This window comes from Oncorhynchus mykiss, chromosome 1, assembly GCF_013265735.2.
Source record: "Oncorhynchus mykiss isolate Arlee chromosome 1, USDA_OmykA_1.1, whole genome shotgun sequence".
NCBI classification, from domain to species: Eukaryota; Metazoa; Chordata; class Actinopteri; order Salmoniformes; family Salmonidae; genus Oncorhynchus; species Oncorhynchus mykiss.
Window position 1 is genome coordinate 63,820,329 of NC_048565.1, and position 25,780 is coordinate 63,846,108.

The following is a 25,780-nucleotide window of genomic DNA, read 5'->3' on the forward strand; positions in this document are numbered from 1 at the left end:
CAATGAGAGAGAGAGAGAGATAGGGCTGAGAGAGAGAGAGAGAGCGAGTGAGAGATAGAGTTCAGAGAGAGAGAAGGCTGGCAGCATTTCCATCCCAACCCTAAGTGGCCCGCTGCTGCTCTGAGTGCCGCTCACAATGTCACATTCCCATTGAGAGCTCACTTTCTCAATGACAATCGCTCCCTGTCTATCAAGCCACACAGGTTTGGTTTGGAATTGGCTCACTTCGATAAGCCTAGTCATGCTCATCGACCTCTGTCATTGGTCATCACAAAGGGACGGCTTAGTCATCAAAGGAATGCCTTGCCTTTCTCCCCCATGGCTCGTTCATCTGAGATCGCTGAAAAGCTGCACTGGGCATGGCAACCAGGCTAGAATAATAGCTGAGCACAGTAGATAGTATTAGCTAATCATAAGAGGACACAGTCAACAAGCATGCTGAAACACACAGACACGAAAGTAAACATGCACACACACCAGCACAAGCACGCGCACATGCACACAGTAGCTGATGTGTATAACTACCTAGTGAAACATTGAAAAACAATGCCACTTCAATGCCAGAGGAGTGTTTTTCCCTGTCTGCATATGTAGACTGTAAAGTGTAGCTGACGTGGCATCTGTCATTTGGGATGGGCCAGCAGGAGGTATGATGGAGTAACAGTGATTTAGTGTGACAGGGACACAAGGCCACAGTATCAATCACAGGAGAGTGGCCTACATACACTGACTCCAGAACTACCCGACCAATCCTGACCCTTCCCCCTTTACAGTGCAACCTATCACAGGCTGATCTACAGCATGCCACTGCACCAAAACAGGATGTCAACTTATGGAGAGTAATAGACAACAACAAGTCTGCCAGGCAGGAGCACTGCCCTATTATTCTTACACCAAAGTGGGTGCATTTGAATCTTGACCATAACAAGCTGCATAATCTAAACATTTAAAAAAGACAGAGAGAATTTTAGGACAGAATTAAATGTCCAATCTCTGATTAACTCTTATGGTATCGTTAGAAATGTCATTCCTAGAAGAGAGATTCTCATTCAAGTCAACGTTCTGTAACAGGAGGACCGGCAGCCATATTGATTGTATGTTGTACCCATTAACCATGGAGTAAAAGCAGGAAGTTCATCCTTCAATGTGTGCTTAATTTTCAAGTCATTCTATTTCTATGTACTGTACCTTGCTGAGTTGGCTGGAGGGGGAGCCGTTGCCGTTGACCGTGTGACATTTGAAGTTGAGCAGCGTGTCCCCGATGGCATCCTGGTTCCTCTGACCAGAGAAGGGTGGCAGGGGGGCTCTCTGTACTGCCATACACGAAAGACCCTGGAAGTTAGACGGCCTGATCAGAAAGGCCTCCATGGCTATGTTTGGGGACACCTGGATGGAGTCAGAGCGATAGGAAGAGTGGGAGTAAGTGAGTTTATCTTCCTGGTCTGAACATAAATGGCTGATCCTTAAAAGTGTCATTCTGAAGTGTCATTCTGCACTGAATCGCTAAAAAGATGTTGATGAAAAACAAAACAAAATTGCTGATCATGCTGAGCTGCGAGACTAAAAGGATGACGAAGTACAGCAGGCCTGGGCAATTATTTTCCATGGAGGGCCACATTAGAATATATTTTTGCCATCGCGGGCTAGCATTATACAGTTGATGTCGGAAGATTACATACACTTAGGTTGGAGTCATTAAAACTAGTCTTTCAACCACTCCACAAACTTCTTGTTAACTAAATATAGTTTTGGCAAGTCGATTAGGACATCTACTTTGTGCATGACACAAGTCATTTTTCTAACAATTGTTTACAGACAGATTATATCACTTAGAAAATTGGTAAGTGGCCATATTGAATCAGGTCCTGGACCGCATATGGCCCTCGGGCCGGCCTTTGCCCAGGCCTCAACTACAGTGAGTTCCAAAATAATTTATTTTGAGCTGACTTTAGATTTAAAATGATATCGCACTTTGGATTTGAAATGAAACAATGGCTACATTTGTTACGCGTGCTCCCGCTCCCCCTCTCTAGTGCTCTCTGGTGCCAGGCGGCCCATCATTACGCACACCTGTCACCATCGTTGCGCGCACCGGCGCATCATAGGACTCACCTGGACTCTATTACCATATTGATTGCCTCCCTTACATCTGACATTTCCTCAGTTTCTTCCCCGTGTCTGTACTAATGTTGTTTTGTTCCCCTTGTCCAGACGCTGTCCATGTTTTATTTCATGTCCGTTATTTATTAAATATTCACTCCCTGTCCTTGCTTTTCATCTCCCAGCGTCTGTCCTCACAACATGATTCATCATTCATTTCTATTGGACACAAAATGATCTGAAACCCAACCAAAGGAAATGCGTCCGACGTATGTGTAGAGACACGCTTGATGTAGTCATTCTGTGCTATGAATATGGGACCAACTACTTCACTTATTACTACTTTTAATACACATATCAGTGAATTTCTCTTTTGGTCCCCTAAAATGGGGTCTGCACTTTAAACTCATAGTCATTGTATGATTTCAAAATCCAACGTGCTGGAGTACAGAGCCAAAACAACGACAACAACAAAAATGTCCCTGTCCCAATACGTTTTGAGCTCCCTTAAGATTTGATTCTAAAACCAATCTTAGTAACACTTTATAAGTTATCCTTTTAAGGGTTTAAAGAGTGAACATTTAGTTTATAGACGTTTGTGTGCCTTTGATGTTTGTTTACCTACCTTTGATATGACCTGCGTGTCTATGGTGAGAGCCAAGTCGGCGATGCGCTCCACACACTGGACAATGCGTGTACACGCCCGGGCCTCGTTCTGAGCCATCCACAGGATGTGTTCCTCCACCAGCATCATGTTACTGGCTATGTCAGAGATATAGTCCCCTAGCTAAGGGATTGAGGAAATGAAATGATGAGGGTGGTGATGGTGACTTGATTCATTATACAAAGATTTTCTTTAGATTAGCGGCTCCAATGGGGCATAATCACTTACTGTGATGACAGTTGAACTACATCCAATTCACAGTTTCTTTATTCTAACTGTTCTGTGGAGAGATTGGGTTGGCATTAATCAAGGTTTATCTGGGCATCCAAGTATTGTTAGGTTTTCTAGTAGGACCCCGTGTTGAGGAGAGCTCCAAATAATGATCTTCTCACGTAAAAATTCAATTCCACTTCACTACTCTGACCTCTTTTGTGTGCAGACCCTTTAGTTGCCTTCAGTCGTATAAAGCAGGGGTATTCACCGGGGGTCCTCAGAATTACTTCAGGGGGTCTGCGAAAATGTACAACACCAGTCAAACGTTTGGACACACCTACTCATTCCAGTTTATTTTTTGACTATTTTCTACATTGTAGAATAATAGTGAAGATATCAAAACTATGAAATAACACATATGGAATCATGTAGTAACCAAAAAAGTGTCAAACAAATGAAAATATATTTTATATTTGAGATTCTTAAAAGTAGTCACCCTTTGCCTTGATGACAGCTTTGCACACTATTGGCATTCTCTCAACCAGCTTCATGAAGTAATCAACTGGAATGCATTTCAATGGTTAAAATTATATTTCTGGAATTTCTTTCCTTCTTAATGCGTTTGAGCCAATCAGTTGTGATGTGACAAGGTAGGGTTGGTATACAGAAGATAGACATATCTGGTAAAAGACCAAGTCCATATTATGGCAAGAACAGCTCAAATAAGCAAAGAGAAATGACAGTCCATCATTACTTTAAGACATGAAGGTCAGTCAGTGCGGAACATTTCAAGAACTTTTAAAGTTTCTTCAATTGCAGTCGCAAAAACTATCAAGTGCTATGATGAAACTAGCACTCATGAGTTCCACCACAGGAAAGACCCAGAGTTACCTGTGCTGCAGAGGATAAGTAAACTAGAGGTACCAGCCTCAGAAATCGACAATTAATTGCCCCTCAGAATGCAGCCCAAATAAATGCTTTACAGAGTTCAAGTAACAGACAAACCTCAACATCAACTGTTCAGAGGAGACCGCGTGAATCAGGCCTTTATGGTCGAATTCCTGCAACGAAACCACTACTAAAGGACACCAATAATAAGAAGAAACTTGATTGTGCCAAGAAACATGAGCAATGGACATTAGGTTTGCACATAGTGGGACTATCATTTGTTTTTCAACAGGACAATGACCCAACACACCTCCAGGCTGTGTAAGGGCTATTTGACCAAGAAGGGGAGTGATGGAGTGCTTCATCAGATGACCTGGCCTCCACAATCACCCGACCTCAATCCAATTGAGATGGTTCTGGATGAGTTGGTCCGCAGAGTGAAGGAAAAGCAGCCAACAAGTGCTCAGCATATGTGGGAACTCCTTCAAGACTGTTGGAAAAGCATTCCAGGTGAAGCTGGTTGAGAGAATACCAAGAATGTGCTAAGCTGTCACTAAGGCAAAGGGTGACTATTTGACGAATCTCAAATACTTAAATATATTTTGATTTGTTGAACACTTTTTTGGTTACTACTTGATTCCATATGTGTTATTTCTTAGTTTTGATGTCTCCGCTATTATTCTACAATGTAGAAAATAGTCAAAATAAAGAAAAACACTTGAATGAGTAGGTGTGTCCAAACCTTTGACTGGTACTCTATATCAAATAATAATTATGAAAAAGTGAATTCTTTTGTCATTTTTTACTTTGAATGTTTTTATGAATATCGCTAGCAAAAACAGAATAGACTACCAAAATCTATGAAATCTATTCATTTTAAAGTGTTGTTTACATCACCTGATGATAAGACAAGTTGTTGCATTTTTGGGGGCTAACATGGATTTTTTGGGGGGGGCCTAACATATAACATATGATGGGGATCCCTCGGTCTCTGGTTTGCCTCACCAGGGGTCCCCGGGCAAGAAAAGGTTGAAGACCCCTGGTATAAAAGAAATACATTTGGAATAGATTAGGGGGATAGCTGAATTACTTCTTCATCAACTTAGCTCTCAGGTGCATGATTGCCATAAGCAAGAAAAGAAGGATGAAGGAAAACGCACAGGTTTTCCAAATTAATTTTGAAGGCCAGTATAGCGTGGGCGGTGGCAGGCTAAGACTCCTTCATTCCTAGAGTGTGAGCACATTTAGCGTAATGTACGATTTCTCAAATCAAGTTCCGTTAACCTGCGGATCCCTCCATTTAAGCAACATTTGTCATTCCACGGAGGGCCGAGTGTCTGCGGGTTTGTACTCCTTTTACTTGATTGATGAATTAAGGTCACTAATTAGTAAGGACCTGCCCTCACCTGAAAGGAAAAAACAAAAACCAGCAGACACTAGGCCCTCCATGGAATGAGATTGACACCCCTGATTCAAGCTGTCATCTGAACAGTTTCAAGTCACTTCTTGCAAATCACTCCTCAGAATTTGACAAATCCCTGCTTTCAAAACACTGAAAAGCACTCACATCTCACAGGCTTAAATAATACCGGGTCAGGAATAGCAGCTAACAATATGTATAGTTTCCCATCAAATTGCATGTTACCAAATTGCTTCACTGATGACATCTCAGGGAAATTAGCACCCAAAGTCCAGCATTTATGGAACTGGAGTCAAGTAGACTAGCCAGCTACCGGGGCAAAAAGAGACATCCACTCATATGTGCCTTTTATTGGACTATAAACAGCTCGTCCAAAGAAAACAGTTCGGGGTTCTTTATTCAATCCCCCAGAATTTCCCAGGGATTATTTTATGACATTTGCGGGGCAAAAATGCTTGATTTTGCCAGAGGAAATCTGACATTATGCATGTAAATATGCAATGCTTTTGTCCAATTTATCAGGAAAATGCATTGATAAGGGACACAGTTTGTTGACGTGTGACTTGATTTAACTATGTTATGCGTTAAACATGTGGAGATTGGTTGAAATTGCGAGCCCTCTTTTTGTACTGATTAGACTGTTTTATGCGGAAATAGTGCAGTGATTAGTCAAATGTGCAATTCCTCATACAATACGCGGAGAACTGTTGAGCAAAGAAATGACTGCTGCGTGGAGGCTGAGGGTAAAATGCTGTGTGTGTGTGTGTGTGTGTGTGTGTGTGTGCATTCTTCTGTGTGTGTGTGTGAGCGTGCGCATGCGTGCCTGTATGTGTGTGTGAACAGCGGCTAAGTCCTGCTATCATACGTACTTTTCTACGCTGGTCCACCAGGCGAGTCAGCCTCTCAACCAGGTGTGTGACAAAGATGACATCCATCACATCGCTGAACTCCCCCGCCCTGCTGGTGAAGGCTACCAGCTGCTGGGCTAACGCCTGGGCATTGCTGGTGTTGATGGTCATCTGGTAATAGAACAGTGATTGGGTTAGGATTTACACAGATACATTTAATATGTGCTGTGAAATAACAGTTTGTATGTCTTCCTATGGGTATTAATCAAGCCAGATATTACCTCAAATAAAAAAAATTGTTAATGATTCAGATTATTCCGTTTTAGACCCCCTTGTCTCGCGTTGTCTCTGCTAGTGAGAGAAATGTCCTACCTGGGTGAGCTCATGCAGTATGCGAGTCACCTCGCTGGCATATGGGCACTGGGTATAGTCATCCTCTGCCCACCGGCCTGCCCGGTCACAGCGTCGCCAGGCCTTCTTCTCCATCTGAGTGAGGTGGTGTGAAGCGGCACCAGAAGGGCGGGGGGCATAGCCAAATGTGGATGGAGCACAGGGCAGGAAGGCCAGTATCCCTGCCAGGGTCTTTGGCCACCTGTCACAAGATATGGTATCAATGTCTTTGTCACCGTGATCCACAATAAGCCTCGATTTCCTGACTACACTACGTTGATGTGACACGTTGCCTTGTTATGTCGCATTACTAAGTTATCATTTATTGTTGATTGTTGATCTGCATGACATGTAAACAAACATAATGGCACTGGATATTACATATACTGTAACATCTTACTGTAGTCTATATCTCCCTGAAAACACCCTCAAAAACACCAATGAAAACAAGCTGGTTTCATTTCAACAATGTCATTTTGGCAATTTTTCATCATGTGAAAACAAAGGGAGTAAATTGAGGAAAGACTGAGGATAAATCTGTTGTTGTGTTCAGAGGAACCGGTCCTGCTTTCTCCCCCTGTCCTCATGGCACTGGCTACTTCGTAATCTATAACACTAATCCCCCCCCCCCCCCCCCCCACCCCGATAAAAAAAGGGTCTCATTTTCCAGCCCATTACGCCACTGCTTAGCAGAAACAAAGCCTCTCTGCTCGCTTCACTGGAAGTGGGTCGTAAAGTACAGGAGCAGTTCATGACAACAATGGAGCATACACGGAAACAAGACTGAAGGGAGAAAAACAGACAACTTCCAGATGGACAGGGACAGAGACAGAGGGAGAGGTGGAAAGCAGACCTGGGTTCAAATATGATTTGCCATCATTTAATGTGCTTGATTGAGCTTGCCTGACGCAATGGAACCAGTTGAACAGTTCCAAAAGGGTAAACCCCTCCCATCTGGCACTCCAGGCAGACTGAAGCAAATGCTCAAAGTATTTGAACCTAGGTCTCGTGGAGAGCCTGCTGGCTTTTCAACTCATAAGACTTTAGCTGGATGGGAAAATGCCAGTCAGAGACTAATTGGAATGTTTTATAGAAAGCTACAGTATAAAGCTAGGGTACAGAATTATTAGCATTTTGGTGATTGATATGAAACACATGGCTTCCTAATGCATGGGGATAACTGCTAGCTAAACAGTACTTACATTCCATGGATTTTTTTTTTTCATTTGACTGTTTACTTTCTTTGTTATCTAATATTCTACAGTCACTTCCTCCTTGAGCAGAGCTGAGTTTAGCGAACCATTGGGCTTTCACATTTCACATTCTCAAAACACTGACATCTTGAATGCCAACATGAGGTCGGGCATGTTTTAGGCTACCTTGTTGCACTGTAGTTGACCTTTGACCTTGTCATTTAGTCTTCACCTGAAGAGGTCCTTGTTTTTGGTCTGGTTAGAGCACCCACCTGAAGTCCCCCTTGTTGCTGTTGATCCTGTCTGCTGAGCAGTAGGGTGCTGACGTCTCCAACACAAGGATCTCCATCTGTCTGGACCCGTTGCCACGGGAACTGGTCACCTGGCACTCCCAGATGCCAGACAGGCTGTGGTTGATGTTGGAGAGGACGACCTCGCTGGACGAAAGAAGAAGACAGATCTATTGCATGGGTTTCCGTGTGTGTGTGTGTGTGTGTGTGTGTGTGTGTGCGTGCGTGCAACCACACAAGAACTACTCAATTCAAGAAACACTTAGAATTGTGAAACTTAAAATAGTGCTGTTACAATGACTTAGAGCTGTGGTGTTACATGCTTTGGTGATTGGTATTTGGAGTATGTCTCCTTTGTAAGGAGGATTTCTATTTGAGTGGCACGTCCCTGGTTATATATAGAATACATACATGACAATGACAACAGATTATAAAGTATTGCGAGGCAAAAAGCGCTATCTCCATAGAAATACTGTATTTCTCAGCACAAAGCCAAATGTATTTTTTATTACTAATGCATAATAATTTCCGTAAAATCCACATTTCCATGTGGCACCTCAGAAAATTGACTGATTTGCTCCACAATTTCATTGAGCAGCGTTTTGTGTTGAGCTGGGGAAAAAAACAGCCGCGGTTTCCCCAATAAAACACGACTTTTCAAATTCAACTTAGGAACAATACTATGCCATGGGTGTTTGACAGTTGACATTCAAATTATAAGTGACAGGCAAGAGAAGGCACTTAAATCTTCCACAGTAAAAATGATTAGTTGCTGAGTGCACTCTGATGTGCCAGAGAATAATCCTTGACAGTGCCTCTGAACAGAGGATGTGCAGGAAATATTTATTCAGCGACATGAAATATAGTTCCCTGTGGCTTTTTTCTCCAATACCCTCAAATGACTCATCTTACTTGTCTCTTGCTGTTGTGTTTCTTTGAATTCTTTCAGTACCGTAGCTCTGAATCCCATAGACACGACAACACTAAAATGTTAAAAACCTTTACCCTTTTCACACTATCGTGCTGATCCGAACCCAACTGTGCTGGCTTGGACATCTTCTTTAAAATGTTCCTTTTCAGCATGGTTCAGCAAGCATGGTGGCATGTGTACCCCGGCGAGTTTAGTACAGTTTGGCTCGGGTCAGTTTGGCTCAGTAGTGTGAAAAGGTCTCTAGATTCTAATCTACAGCTTGGCGGCTTTCAAAGTCTCGTATCTTCACATGATGGCAAAGAACATAAAAGTAAAGAGCTGAACACTGTTCTAATTCCCTGAATCAACTTTTCTCAACGACTTTGCCTCAACGACACTCTCCACGAGGAAATAAATAATGAAACACCGATTGGTTCAATCTTATTTCTGCTGGGGATTCCAAAGGGCTCCAAATTCAATTTTGAACTCTTCTTGACTGAGATGATGGCATCCTGTGTGGAGTGGTAGAATGGAGGGGGAGTCGAGAGCTGTGAGAGAGAGGCCAAACCCCTGGGTGTTTCGCAGCACTTTTAGCTAATCAAAGGGGGACCATCACGCCCTTCCAGATGTTTGGTTGGTGCATAAAACATGTTAATTCAGATAAGCAGAAAACTGTGATGGGTCCGCAACTCAGAAAGATGTCACATAAAGTTTACTTCATTTTTAGATTTTGAAAATGATTTTCACTGAATTAGGGATAGCGTACACAGGCATTTCCCTGATGCAGTGATACTAATAACACATTTGAAAAATTAAGCAAACTTTATGAGGCATTTTTTAAGTGCGCAGCCATCACACTTAGCTGTTAGCTAAAAGTTTTAAACACTGATCATGATTTCATCGGCTGGAGCAGAGACAAGAACCTGAGAGGCTTTTGGGATTTGAGTAAAAGCTTGCTCTGAAGTACAGTATGCTTTACCCTGCAGGCAAACATCTTATGAATGACCTAGGCTACTTCTGTACCCTTTACTACTGAGCAAAACATCCGTCTAGGTCGAGATAGATGTAGACATCTAGCTAGATTAGGGTTGCAAAACCACCGGTAATTTACCAAGTTACCGGAATGTTCAGCAATTTAGGCAATTAACAGGGAATCAATGACAATCTATGGTAACTTTGGTAATTTGTACTTGAATAATTAAAAAAAAAATATGAATCATATTTTCTTAATCTTTACACCGGTGTTCATGAGTTTCTAGTAGATAGAACATAAGGCTCTACAGAAAATAGCCTAATTAACTCTGCAACTACTTCAACTGTTTACTTTTTGTCAGAACTGCCACCACAAAAACATTTACAACAAAGACATATTGACATAGTAAAATAAATAAGTGTGTACAAATATGAAGGATATTTCATGCTGAAACTCTCATATTAAACACCAATGGTATTCACTAAATGTATGGGTTATATTTAGGATAATGTTTTAGCGTTGTCATTAAATGGTTTAATTCAAAGTCGTCTTATTTTATTGTATTATATATTTTGCATGTATTGAAATATTCTGGAAGTTTACTGGTAAACTTATAAAGTTAACAGTGTTATACTCTCCCTTTACAACCCTAACATAGATTCATTATTCGTTCCTCGTCCTTCGCATAGCTCCCTTAGCAATGCCCAATAGACAATTACACCACACACTACATCAGCGGGACTGATAGGGTGAGCACTGTGTGAGTCAAATCCAGTGCAGTGATGTTGAGTAATCCTATGATAGCATGGGCAACCCAGTGTTGCTGCTGCTGCTGCCTCGGTTGTCTCCAACACCACAGGCAAATATAGAGCACAGCTCTCCCGCCCTAGAACAGCAGCGTTCCTTCCAAGGGACACAACCACAAAGTAGTGTATCAACTCTCCAGTCAGGTCCTAAATAGAAACCCTCTGAGCTTAATCCAATATCAGCCAGTCTGATGTCTCCATGCAAGTAGCCTGCTTGTCTTTCATTTCTAGGAAAGAGAAAACAGGAGAAGAAAGCCTTGGAACATATTATGATGATGATGACATGATGATGAGTACTTAAAGATTTGACGATGGCAAAGATGACAATTCATTGATGACAATAATGAAATATAGTAATACAATCCATGTAAATGTAACTGCAGAGAAAGTGTGTGTGTGTGTGTGTTCATTAAGATTAGGATGAAACTAATTGTATGGATTTTTTTCCCGAATAATAATGTAAAATTAATATCTGTACAGAAAGACTCATGTGAAGGCCAAATTACTGAATAGGAACTGCTTGAGGCAATTGGATGGCATACCAGTGGAAGTATAAACTTCCACTTTTTTTGGTATACTCAAATGATCATTATTGGCTTGTTTTAACCACTCCTATATAAATGGTAGATTATCAGACACGCAACAAGAAGGTCTGATATCATTATTACTGAAACAGGATCCAAGTGGTATATATAAAGATCCAGTCCATTTAAAAAATTGAAGACCTCTTACACTTCAGTGTTGTGATGCAAAAATCCTAGCAAAATGCTTGGCACATAGAATTTAAAAAGTATTGTCAGATATTATTCATCCTAATCAGACAGGTTTTTTACATGGACGATACATTGGAGATAATACACTGCTCAAAAAAATAAAGGGAACACTTAAACAACACAATGTAACTCCAAGTCAATCACACTTCTGTGAAATCAAACTGTCCACTTAGGAAGCAACACTGATTGACAATAAATTCCACATGCTGTTGTGCAAATGGAATAGACAACAGATGGAAATTATAGGCAATTACCAAGACACCCCCAATAAAGGAGTGGTTCTGCAGGTGGTGACCAGACCAATTCTGAGTTCCTATTCTTCCTGGCTGATGTTTTGGTCACTTTTGAATACTGGCGGTGCTTTCACTCTAGTGGTAGCATGAGACGGAGTCTACAACCCACACAAGTGGCTCAGGTAGTGCAGCTCATCCAGGATGGCACATCAATGCGAGCTGTGGCAAGAAGGTTTGCTGTGTCTGTCAGCGTAGTGTCCAGAGCATGGAGGCGCTACCAGGAGACAGGCCAGTACATCAGGAGACGTGGAGGAGGCCGTAGGAGGGCAACAACCCAGCAGCAGGACCGCTACCTCCGCCTTTGTGCAAGGAGGAGCAGGAGGAGCACTGCCAGAGCCCTGCAAAATGATCTCCAGCAGGCCACAAATGTGCATGTGTCTGCTCAAACGGTCAGAAACAGACTCCATGATGGTGGTATGAGGGCCCAACGTCCACAGGTGGGGGTTGTGCTTACAGCCCAACACCGTGCAGGACGTTTGCCATTTGTCAGAGAACACCAAGATTGGCAAATTCGCCACTGGCGCCCTGTGCTCTTCACAGATGAAAGCAGGTTCACACTGAGCACATGTGACAGACGTGACAGTCTTGAGACGCCGTGGAGAACATTCAGCTGCCTGCAACATTCTCCAGCATGACCGGTTTGGCGGTGGGTCAGTCGTGGTGTGGGGTGGCATTTCTTTGGGGGGCCGCACAGCCCTCCATGTGCTCGCCAGAGGTAGCCTGACTGGCATTAGGTACCGAGATGAGATCCTCAGACCCCTTGTGAGACCATATGCTGGTGCGGTTGGCCCTGGGTTCCTCCTAATGCAAGACAATGCTAGACCTCATGTGGCTGGAGTGTGTCAGCAGTTCCTGCAAGAGGAAGGCATTGATGCTATGGACTGGCCCGCCTGTTCCCCAGACCTGAATCCAATTGAGCACATCTGGGACATCATGTCTCGCTCCATCCACCAACGCCACGTTGCACCACAGACTGTACAGGAGTTGGCGGATGCTTTAGTCCAGGTCTGGGAGGAGATCCCTCAGGAGACCATCCGCCACCTCATCAGGAGCATTCCCAGGCATTGTAGGGAGGTCATTCAGGCACGTGGAGGCCACACACACTACTGAGCCTCATTTTGACTTGTTTTAAGGACATTACATCAAAGTTGGATCAGCCTGTAGTGTGGTTTTCCACTTTAATTTTGAGTGTGACTCCAAATCCAGACCTCCATGGGTTGATCAATTTGATTTCCATTGATCATTTTTGTGTGATTTTGTTGTCAGCACATTCAACTATGTAAAGAAAAAAGTATTTAATAAGAATATTTCATTCATTCAGATCTAGGATGTGTTATTTTAGTGTTCCCTTTATTTTTTTGAGCAGTGTATAAGACAAGTCCCGGAAACAATAGAACACTATGAAATATCGGGGACACCAGGCCTGGTTTTCATAGCTGATTTTGAAAAGGCTTTTGATAAAGGTCAACTGGAGTTTATGTATAAATGCCTAGAATATTTCAATTTTGGGGAATCTCTTACAAAATGGGTGAAGCTTTTGTATAGTAACCCTATGTGTAAAATAATAAATAATGGCTACATCCCAGAAAGTTTTAATCTATCTAGAGGAGGAAAACAAGGTTGTCCACTATCGGCATATCTATTTATTATTGTCATCGAAATCCGTGGCTTAAAAACGAAGGTGTCATTCTACGCTGATGATTCATGTTTTCTTTTAAAACCACAATTGGAGTCTCTCCACGGCCTCTTAGAGGATCTAGATACTTTTGCTATCCTCTCTAGATTAAAACCAAATTATGATAAATGTACCATATTACGTATTGGATCACTAAAAAATGCACATTTTACATTACCATGTAGTTTACCAATTAAATGGTCTGACGGAGATGTGGACATACTCGGTATACAAATCCCAAAAGAAAGAAATGATCTCACGCCAATACATTTTTATAGAAAGTTAGCAAAAATAGATAAGATACCATGGAAAGGAAAATACCTGTCTATTTGTGGAAAAATCACCCTGATTAACTCCTTAGTTATATCACAGTTTACCTATTTGCTTATGGTTTTGCCTACACCTAGTGACCTGCTTTTTAAATTATACAAACAAAAATATTACATTTTATTTGGAACGGCAAGCCAGATAAAATTTAAAGGGCCTATTTATATAACAAATATGAATTCGGTGGGCAGAAATGATTAAATATTAAAGCATTAGACCTCTCACTAAAGGCATCAGTCATACAAACGTTATACTTAAATCCAAATTGGTTCTCTAGTCAATTGGTACGAATGTCTCATCCAATATTCAGGAAGGAACTTTTCCCCTTTATTCAGATTACACCTGCTCACTTTCAGTTGTTTGAAAAGGAAATAATCTCCAAAATATCTTTATTTTTTAAACAAGCCTTAGAAAGTTGGTTGCAATTTCAGTTTAATCCGCCTGAAAGCACGGAACAAATAGTACAACAAATATTGTGGTTTAAATCAAATATACTAATTGATAAAAAAAACTGTATTTATCAAAGAAATTTAAAAAAAAGGTATAATTTTAGTGAATGATATCATAAATAGGACTGGTGTAGTTATGCCACATATGCAGCTAACAGAGACATATGGAAATGTCTGCTCTACCCAAAATTACAAACAATTAATTGCAGCGTTACCACAAAAATGGAAGAGGCAAGTAGAAGGGGAAAAAAGTAATGAACTTGTATGTCGGCCCTGTATTAAAGAACATAAATGGTTAAAGAAAAGTGTGATTAATAAAAACATATTCCAATTTCATTTAAGGACCAAAAAACTGACAGCTGTGCCATATAAATTGCGAAATAGTTGGGAAGAGATTTTCGATGTACCCATTCCATGGCACATGGTTTATGAATTGATATGGAAAACAACGCCGGATTCAAAACTTCACATTTTTTTTATATAAATTACTATACAAAATTCTTGCAACTAATAGAATGTTATATATATTGGGGGTTACAATCTTCACAGCTCTGCAGATTCTGTTGTGAGGAGGCAGAGTCATTAGATCATTTATTTTGGTATTGTCCATATGTAGCTCGTTTTTGGTCACAGGTCCAGGAATGGCTGAAGAATTGCAACATTTGCCTAGAACTAACATTACAGATAGCAATACTGGGTGATTTAAAAAGCCATAGTCAATCAATCAATAATATAATAATTATTTTAGCAAAAATGTTTATTTTTAATTTACAATCTGTAGAATCTATGAGAATAGAAAGGTTAAATTATTTTGTGAAGCATCACAGCACAGTTGAAAAATATATGGATGAGGTTGAGAGATAGATGGGAGGGGTTGAATGGAGCTGAAGGGTGGGACTAATAACAAGATAAACAATGTAAATCATACGGGATCTGTAAAATGTATATAGTTTTGGAACCTCTGTGAAATAGCACAGTTACAAATAGAAATCAAACTGGATGGACATCAGAAATAGAGGAAGGACTAAGAACAAACAAGAGAGAACTATTGTAAAGTAGACTGTGTCTGTAGAATGTGTATAAGATGTATGGATTGAAGGTAGAAGCAGAAGTGTTTATTAGTTTACTCCAGTTGGGGGATCAGTGGTAGGGTTTGAGGGGAATAATAATAAAGGTATATTCTTTAAAAAAGTATGTATGTCTATATAGGTATGTGTATGTATATATGTGTATATGTATGCATGCGTGTATGGATATATATATTTACCAAAAAAATATGGGGGATTGGATGCAGACAATTACATTGGAAGCAACATTCTTTCAGCAATATTAAGCTGATCCTCCCTCTAAAAAAATAAAAAATAAAATAAAAATAAATAAAAAATAAATAAAAGATTAGGATTAAAGTGATATGTCACCCAAATTACAAAATTACCTGTTGGCTTCCTTACCCTGTAAGCAGTCTATGGACAAGGTATGACAGCAATCCATTTCCCTGGAAGCTGTGCTCCCTGCCGCCCCTGTGCTTCCTGCCGCCCCTGTGCTCCCTGCCGCCCCTGTGCTCCCTGCCGCCCCTGTGCTCCCTGCTGCCCCTGCGCAAGTCTATGTGTGAGAGACTGAGACATGAATAGTGTGCAGAGAGGACAGTTACATCATTGGTGAACAGGCCAACCAACACATACTGTACCATGGGAAATATATCTATCCCTCTTCTCCTCATCTCATCCTCTCCTCCTCTCCCTCTCCCAGCTCTTTCCCCCTCTCGGTCTCTACTCTCCCCCTCTCCTCCCCCTCCCTCTTTCCTCCCTTCCTCTCTCCTTCTCCTCCCTACTGCCTGAGCAAGGAAAACTCACCGCTGAGGGCTTAAATAACAAAGTGGCAGCTAGATCGTAAACTCTTCCATATCTGTTCCACAGAGCTCAACTGAGACCCAGATAAACAGATTGCTGGAGCTGGACAAACTGTCAGTCAGCTTATGGGTGGTTTGATGATTTGATAGAAAACATTTTTTAGTAAGGTCATCCTCACACTAAATAAGAACTATGAGGGAGCTGGGAGCTTGGAGCGCTAGGGCGAGACAGGGGCAACAAAGCAATGACCTAAATCCACACGTAACACTGCACTATTGTGGAGCTCTCTGCACCTAACGCTTCCCAAGGGCCTCATTAGGAACGTTTATGCTCTCACGCTGATGTTTAACTATTTGTTTTCATAATGCCTGCTTACAAGACAGTAAACTTTAAAAGTGTCCCCTCCTCAACAACAAACCAATATTCCAAAGCTCTGGCAATGCTCAGACATTTTACAAGAGGCTCAATGCCACAGAGTTGGTTTCCTACTTCCTCTAAGTAAGTGCATGGGTGCTTCCGATCATAAATTCAGTTACTTAACAGCTACTGTATACAAATAAACATAGGAAACAGAATACAGATAACTTTGTGTATGGGGACCATAGTTAGCAAACACCATAGTGTAACACCACTAACTATTGGGACCATAGTTAGCAAACACACACGTGAATACACACACACGCACGTGCATACAGACATACTGTACACACACTAGTGGTACACGAGTTGACTCATAACCCGCAGTCCACGCGATTCTGTGCTGCAAAAAAGACAAACTAGGCAATTATAGCCTCACAACTGGACAGTGGGTACTTAGATTTTCTAAACTTTATGTTTTGTTATAGTCTATTTATTTTCTAAACCTATTATTTATTTCATTAGATTTAATTCATATGCTGGTATAGGCTATTAACCGACACAGGCAGTCGACCTACAAGATGTCCATTTATTGTTTCACATTTTGTTTTGTTTCTGCAAAATGATAGGCCTAAGTAGGTTTGCAAAGCTACCGATAAATTAGCAAAGTTACCGGAAAATTCATTCATTTTGGTAATTCATTGTAATTTTGTTCATTTATAATTGAATAACTTTGTAAAAATTCATATATAGTATAAATGTTTTATTACTATTGTCCACAAGTTTCTAGTGGATAGACCATATGGTTAAAAATAAAATAGCTTAATTAATCAACTGCCACCAGTTTGGTGACAAAACATTAACAACAAATACATTGATATAGTAAAATAAATAAAAGTGTGTAAAAATATATAAAGAATATTTACTGCTGAAAACATTATATTAAAGCCCACTGGTATTCACTATATTTAGGATAATGTTTAACAGCTTTGTCATTTTAGCTGTAAAAAAAAAAAAAAAAAAGTATTTTATTATTTTACATGTGATAAGGACCCTGATGGCCAGGGTGTCCATTACAGACACCTGTGATAATCTGAAGTACCCAAAAAGACCACTAGTTGTCTTGTGATAAATTCTCCCCAAAATTATGGTAGCTTACTGGTAAACTTAAAAAATGATCAGTAATATACCCTTCCTTTGCAAGCTTAATCCTAAGGCTTTTCAAATTAATGGGCTTAAATGCTCAAGAAAAACATAATAAAATTAAACAAATTGTTCAAGGGCAAAGAAGCCTAATTGTAGAGCGCTTTTTCACAAAAGCAGGCGTAAGGTGTCAATTTAAGCTATTGTTTGATATTTTTTTGAACAAAAACATTAGGTTACTCTTCAATAGTACTAAATATTCATATATATGTTGAAGCAAAACATCCTTGTTCAATAAATGTTCAAGAGAAAACTATATTGTGAAAGTGTATTCACAATAAAGGGAAGTACATATTCAATAGCAGTGTGTGCATTCATTGAGTTATTGAGCTTGTTTTGGCTGATTTAATTGGGCTACAGATGAAAACAATCGGCTTCCTTCCACTTGGAAAGCACTTTTTATTGACGCAGAAGAGCTAATCCATGCATACATTTTCTCCAGAATCGATTATAGCAATGCTGTACTTGGGGGCCTGCATGCAATCTGACGCAAACAACGAAGTCTTCCCACATCCCCCCATCCTTGCTGATCTCTTTTGGCTACCTGTTCCTCAAATAAATTACTATAAGGACTTCTGAGTGGCGCAGCGGTCTAAGGCACTGCAACGCAGTGCTAGCTGTGTCACTACAGATCCAGGTTCGATTCCAGGCTATGTTGCAGCCTGCTGATCGGGAGACCCATGAGGCGGCGCACAATTGGCCCAGCGTCTTCCGGGTAAGGGGAGGGTTTGGCCGGCTGGGATGTCCTTGTCCTATTGCGCTCTAGTGACTCCTGTGACACATTGGTGCGGCTGGGTTAAGTGGGCATTGTGGCTCTTGAACTTTGCCTCTCCTGAGTCCGCATAGGAGTAGCAGCAATGGGACAAGACTGTAACCATCAATTGGATACCATGAAAAAGGGGTAAAAAAACAACAATTATCCTCCTCGCCTACCTATCAGACTTACTCCCTATGGACCTCCACGCACCCTATGTTCAAGTGATGACAAACTCCTCCATGCTCCCAGAACCAGGCGTGCACAATGGGGGATTGTGCCTTGTCTTCCAACGCACCACGCCTATGGAACTTCATTCCAGATCATCTCAGGGCTGTTCAGACTATTCAAGCAGGCCTTAAGACTCCTCTCTATCGGCTGGCCTAGCCTTCCTCCTAGACTTTGATTGTAGCTTTCATGATATGGTTAGATACATTTGAATGTTATTTCAGGCACTTTGAGATTATTCTTGTATAATGAAAAGCGCTTTACGAATTGTTGGGTTCTAGTTGGAAATACTTGCTATACTAGAAGTGAATGGTTACAAGTATGAGGAATGTAGATGGTGGAGTCAATGGAGGTTGGATAAGAGCCATGGGCTTACTAAATAAAGGGAAAGGCAATCACATGGTTGCAGTCACTGATAAGGGTGGATAGCTGTGGAGTTAGTGAGGAATGTGGGCCGAGGTCAGGTCAGGTCACATGAAGGGAGAAGGAACAGTTTATTACCCACATCCCTTAACTTCCTGCCTAGCAACAAAGATGTAGTGTTTAGAGAAAAGGAGGAGATTCTGACTAAAGAGGGGTATAAATACTTGTACTGGTAGAAGCATGTCTTTGAGGCTGTTTGACCCAGAAGGTGAATAAACTTGGTTTGAGCTTGTTCTAGTTGTCCATTTTTACTCTGTTTAATACATTATTACTATTATTACTATTATTGTACTGATCAACAACATTTGAGTGGAAGCCTGGCTTAGGTGGAGCAGGCACGAAGCAGGCACGATGCCCTCGTGCTATAAGGGGACATTGGCTGCGCTGATGGACAGATTTGAACCTTTCACAATCAGCAGACAATGTGAGACACATTTGATAGAATTCCCAAAAGTAACCAAAATTCTACTACCGAATCGTTTTTCATGTTCTAATATTGAAAAAGTACAAAAGTTTTGGTATACCATGCAACACAATAAAAACACATATACACACCACTGCAGGCCTATGTGATGATGAAACACTTTAATAGAGAAAGCTAAATCTGGGTATGGATGGTCGGAGAGCGATTTGGGAAAAAATAACATATCCCTCCTGCAGCACCATAACAGAAGCAGCTATTATTTTAGAGAAATGTTGTTCTACCTCTCCTCTATAACCATTCTATCCAGTATAGTGACCCCAGTTAGATTTACTTCATCCACTACAGACCGCCACAGTCATGTGTAAGAAGGGCTATAAAATCCTTCTATAAATGTATTTTTATACAGTGCCTTGCGAAAGTATTCAGCCCCCTTGAACTTTGCGACCTTTTGCCACATTTCAGGCTTCAAACATAAAGATATAAAACTGTATTTTTTTGTGAAGAATCAACAACAAGTGGGACACAATCATGAAGTGGAACGACATTTATTGGATATTTCAAACTTCTTTAACAAATCAAAAACTGAAAAATTGGGCGTGCAAAATTATTCAGCCCCCTTAAGTTAATACTTTGTAGCGCCACCTTTTGCTGCGATTACAGCTGTAAGTCGCTTGGGGTATGTCTCTATCAGTTTTGCACATCGAGAGACTGAACTTTTTTCCCATTCCTCCTTGCAAAACAGCTCGAGCTCAGTGAGGTTGGATGGAGAGCATTTGTGAACAGCAGTTTTCAGTTCTTTCCACAGATTCTCGATTGGATTCAGATCTGGACTTTGACTTGGCCATTCTAACACCTGGATATGTTTATTTTTGAACCATTCCATTGTAGATTTTGCTTTATGTTTTGGATCATTGTCTTGTTGGAAGACAAATCTCCGTCCCAGTCTCAGGTCTTTTGCAGACTCCATCAGGTTTTCTTCCAGAATGGTCCTGTATTTGGCTCCATCCATCTTCCCATCAATTTTAACCATCTTCCCTGTCCCTGCTGAAGAAAAGCAGGCCCAAACCATGATGCTGCCACCAACATGTTTGACAGTGGGGATGGTGTGTTCAGCTGTGTTGCTTTTACGCCAAACATAACGTTTTGCATTGTTGCCAAAAAGTTCAATTTTGGTTTCATCTGACCAGAGCACCTTCTTCCACATGTTTGGTGTGTCTCCCAGGTGGCTTGTGGCAAACTTTAAATGACACTTTTTATAGATATCTTTAAGAAATGGCTTTCTTCTTGCCACTCTTCCATAAAGGCCAGATTTGTGCAATATACGACTGATTGTTGTCCTATGGACAGAGTCTCCCACCTCAGCTGTAGATCTCTGCAGTTCATCCAGAGTGATCATGGGCCTCTTGGCTGCATCTCTGATCAGTCTTCTCCTTGTATGAGCTGAAAGTTTAGAGGGACGGCCAGGTCTTGGTAGATTTGCAGTGGTCTGATACTCCTTCCATTTCAATATTATCGCTTGCACAGTGCTCCTTGGGATGTTTAAAGCTTGGGAAATCTTTTTGTATCCAAATCCGGCTTTAAACTTCTTCACAACAGTATCTCGGACCTGCCTGGTGTGTTCCTTGTTCTTCATGATGCTCTCTGCGCTTTTAACGGACCTCTGAGACTATCACAGTGCAGGTGCATTTATACGGAGACTTGATTACACACAGGTGGATTGTATTTATCATCATTAGTCATTTAGGTCAACATTGGATCATTCAGAGATCCTCACTGAACTTCTGGAGAGAGTTTGCTGCACTGAAAGTAAAGGGGCTGAATAATTTTGCACGCCCAATTTTTCAGTTTATGATTTGTTAAAAAAGTTTGAAATATCCAACAAATGTCGTTCCACTTCATGATTGTGTCCCACTTGTTGTTGATTCTTCACAAAAAAATACAGTTTTATATCTTTATGTTTGAAGCCTGAAATGTGGCAAAAGGTCGCAAAGTTCAAGGGGGCCGAATACTTTCGCAAGGCACTGTATATCAAAATGTTTATTTCACCTTTATTTAACCAGGTAGGCTAGTTGAGAACAAGTTCTCAATTACAACTGTGATAAAGCAGATAAAGCAAAGCAGTGTAACAAAGACAACAACACAGAGTTACACATGGGGTAAACAAACGTACAGTCAATAACACAGTAGAAAAAGTCTATGTACAGTGTGTGCAAATGTAGTAAGATTAGGGAGGTAAGGTAAATAAATAGGCCCTAGAGGCGAAATATTTACAATTTAGCAGTAACACTGGAGTGGTAGATGTGCAGATGATGATGTGCAAGTAGAGATACTGGGGTGCAAAAGAGCAACAACAAAAAATATATCAATATAGGGATGAGGTAGTTGGGTGTGCTATTTACAGATGGGCTGTGTACAGGTACAGTGATAGTTAAGCTGCTCTGACAGCTGATGCTTAAAGTTAGAGAGGGCGATATAAGTCTCCAGCTTCAGTGATTTTTGAAATTCGTTCCAGTCATTGGCAGCAGACAACTGGAAGGAAAGGCGGCCAAAAGAGGTGTTGGCTTTGGGGATGACCAGTGAAATATACCTGCTGGAGAGTGTGCTATGGGTGGGTTTTGCTATGGTGACCAGTGAGCTGAGATAAGGCGGGGCTTTAAATAGCAATACTTATAGCTGACCTGGAGCCAGTGGGTTCGGCGACAAAAATGCAGCGAGGGCCAGCCAACGAGAGCAGACAGGTCACAGTGGTGGGGCTTTGGTGACAAAACGGATGGCACTGTGATAGACTACATCAAATTTGCTGAGCAGAGTGTTGGAGGCCATTTGTAAATGACATCGCTGAAGTCAAGGATCGGTAGGATAGTCAGTTTTACCAGGGTGTGTTCGGCAGCATGAGTGAAGGAGGCTTTGTTGCGAAATAGGAAGTCGATTCTAGATTTAATTTTGGATTGGAAATGCTCCATGTGAGTCTGGAAGGAGAGTTTACAATCTAACCAGACATCTAGGTATTTGTAGTTGTCCACATATTCTAAGTCAGAACCGTCCAGAGTAGTGATGCTAGTCGGGCGGGCGGGTGCGGGCAGCAATCGGTTGAAGAGCATGCATTTAGTTTTAGTAGCATTTAAAAGCATTTGGAGGCCATGAAAAATGTGTTGTATGGCATTGAAGTTAATAATTAATGTTAATGTTAATAATGTCACACCCTGACCATAGTTTGCTTTGTATGTTCTATGTTTTGTTTGGTCATGGTGTGATCTGAGTGGGCATTCTATGTTGGATGTCTTGTTTGTCTGTTTCTGTGTTTGGGCCTGATATGGTTCTCAATCAGAGGCAGGTGTTAGTCATTGTCTCTAATTGGGAGCCATATTTAGGTAGCCTGTTTTGTGTTGGGTTTTGTGGGTGATTGTTCCTGTCTTTGTGTTTGTTACACCAGATAGGGCTGTTTTCGGTTTTTCACGTTTCTTGTTTTTGTATATTGTTCTATTTTATTAAAGATGTATCAAAATAACTACGCTGCGTTTTGGTCCGCCTCTCCTTCAACAGAAGAAAGCTGTGACAAATAACCTCTCTAGGGTACGTGGGATGGTAGCGTCCCACCTGGCCAAAATCCAGTGAAATTGCAGAGTGCGAAATTCAAACTACAGAATTGTAAATATTTAACATTCTTGAAATTACACATTAAATTAAAGCTCGACTTCTTGTTAATCCAGCCCCGGTGTCAAAAAGGCTTTACGGCGAAAGCAAACCATGTGATTATCTGACGATAGCACCCCATGAAACAAACACAGACAATCATATTTCATCCTGCCAGGCGCAACACAAAACTCAGAAATAACTATATAATTCATGCCTTACCTTTGAAGAGCTTCTTCTATTGGCACTCCAATGTGTCCCATAAACATTACAAATGGTCCTTTTGTTTGATTAATTCCATCGTTATATCTCCAAAATGTCCATTTATTTGGCGCGTTTGATCCAGAAAAACACTGGTTCCAACTCGTGCAACATGACTTCAAAATACCTAATACGTTACCTGTAATCTTTGTCCAAACATTTCAAACAACTTTCCTAATACAACTTTAGGTATTTTTTAACGTAAATAATCAATAAAATTTAAGACGGGATAAACTGCGTTCAATACAGGACGAAAACAAAGTGGAACGAGCTTTCAGGTCACGTGCCCCAACCACGAACAGTACACTAAACTCGACCCTTGTTCTGAACAGGGCTACTTCTTCATTTCTCAAAGGAAAAACATCAACCAATTTCTAAAGACTGTTGACATCCAGGGGAAGTGATAGGAACTGTAAGCAAGTGCCGTAGAAATCTAGATCCCCACAGAAACCCATTGAAAATAGAGTGACCTCAAAAAAACAAATTCCTGGATGGTTTTTCCTCTGGGTTTCGCCTGCCAAATATGTTCTGTTATACTCACGTACATCATTTAAACAGTTCTAGAAACTTCAGAGTGCTTTCTATCAAATACTACCAATTATATGCATATCCTAGCTTCTAGGCCTGAGTAGCAGGCAGTTTACTTTGGGCACCTCAGTCATCCAAACTTCTGAATACTGCCCCCTACCCCGAAGAAGTTTTAACACAGTGTCCAAATGTATACAGAATGGTGTCGTCTGCGTAGAGTTGGATCAGAGAATCACCAGCAGCAAGAGCGACATCATTGATATATACAGAGAAGCCCGAGAATTGAAGCCTGTGGCACTCCCATGGAGACTGCCAGATTCTGGACAACAGGTTCTCCGATTTGACGCACTGAACTCTATCTGAGAAGTAGTTGGTGAACCAGGTGAGGCAGTCATTTTAGAAACCAAGGCTATTGACTCTGCCGATAAGAATGCAGTGATTGAGAGTCGAAAGCCTTGGCCAGGTTGATGAAGACGGGTGCACAGTACTGTCTTTTATCGATGGCAGTTATATTGTTTAGGACCTTGAGCATAGCTGAGGTGCACCCATGACCAGCTTGGAAACCAGATTGCATAGTGGAGAAGGTACAGTGGGATTCAAAATGGTCGGTGATGTGTTTATTAACTTGGCTTTCGAAGATTTTAGAAAGGCAGGGAAGGATGGATATAGGTCTATAACAATTTGGGTCTAGAGTGTCTACCCCTTGAAGAGGGGGTGACCGCGGCAGCTTTCCAATCTTTGGGGATCTCAGATGAAACGAAAGAGAGGTTGAACAGGCTAGTAATAGGGGTTGCAACAATTTCGGCAGATAATTTTAGAAAGAGAGGGTCCAGATTGTCTAGCCCAGCTGATTTGTAGGGATCCAGATTTTTCAGCTTTTTCTGAACATCAGCTGAAATCAAAAATCAAATCAAATCCAATTTTATTGGTCACATACACATGGTTAGCAGATGTTAATACAAGCATAGCGAAATGCCTGTGCTTCTAGTTGACCGTGTAGTAATATCTAACAAGTAATCTAACAATTCCTAACAATTTCACAACAACTACCTTATACACAAGTGTAAAGGAATGAATAAGAATATGTACATATGAATATATGGATGAGAGATGGCCGAACGGCATAAGCAAGATGCAGTAGATGGTATAGAGTACAGTATATGCATATGAGATGAGTAATGTAGGGTATGTAAACATTATATAAAAAGTGGCATTGTTTAAAAGTGACTAGTGATACATTTATTACATCCAATTTTTAATTATTAAAATGGCTAGAGATTTGAGTCAGTATGTTGGCAGCAGCCACTCAATTAAATTAAATCAAGTTTATTTGTCACGTGCGCCGATTACAACAGGTGTAGTAGACCTTACAGTGAAATGCTTATTTACAGGCTATAACCAATAGTGCGGAGGGAAAATAAAGTATGTGTGTGTGTGTGTGGGTGTGTGTAGGTAAGTAAAGAAATAAAACAACAGTAAAAAGACATTTGAAAATAAGAGTAGCAAGGCTATATACAGACACCGGTTAGTCAGGCTTATTGAGGTAGTATGTACATGTAGGTATCGTTAAAGTGACTATTCATATATGATGCACAGAGAGTAGCAGAAGCGTAAAAAGAGGGGTTGGCAGGTGGTGGGACACAATGCAGGTAGCCCGGTTAGCCAATGTGCGGGAGCACTGGTTGGTTGGGCCAAATTAGGTTGTATGTAGATGAATGTATAGTTAAAGTGACTATGGATATATGATAAACAGAGAGTAGCAGCAGCGTAAAAGAGGGGTTGGGAGGGGGAGGCACACAATGGAAATAGTCCAGGTAACCATTTGGTTACATGTTCAGGAGTCTTATGGCTTGGGTGTAAAAATTGTTGAGAAGCCTTTTTTTCCTAGACTTGGCACTCCGGTACCG

The 25,780-nt window shown here is 41.0% G+C and overlaps 1 protein-coding gene across 2 annotated transcripts in view; it reads right to left on the reverse strand.

Annotated features, from left to right (window-relative positions):
• The window catches only part of LOC110526836 (adhesion G protein-coupled receptor A3), a 286,109-nt gene that overhangs the window by 125,722 nt on the left and 134,607 nt on the right, over positions 1-25,780 (reverse strand). For both annotated transcript variants that reach the window (XM_036982670.1, XM_036982667.1), the window contains exons 8-12: positions 7,989-8,153; positions 6,506-6,725; positions 6,155-6,304; positions 2,726-2,887; positions 1,189-1,386 (exon numbers count right to left, since the gene is read on the reverse strand). In XM_036982670.1, coding sequence (XP_036838565.1) covers positions 1,189-1,386; positions 2,726-2,887; positions 6,155-6,304; positions 6,506-6,725; positions 7,989-8,153 — 895 coding nt within the window. The remainder of the gene's footprint in view (positions 1-1,188; positions 1,387-2,725; positions 2,888-6,154; positions 6,305-6,505; positions 6,726-7,988; positions 8,154-25,780) is intronic.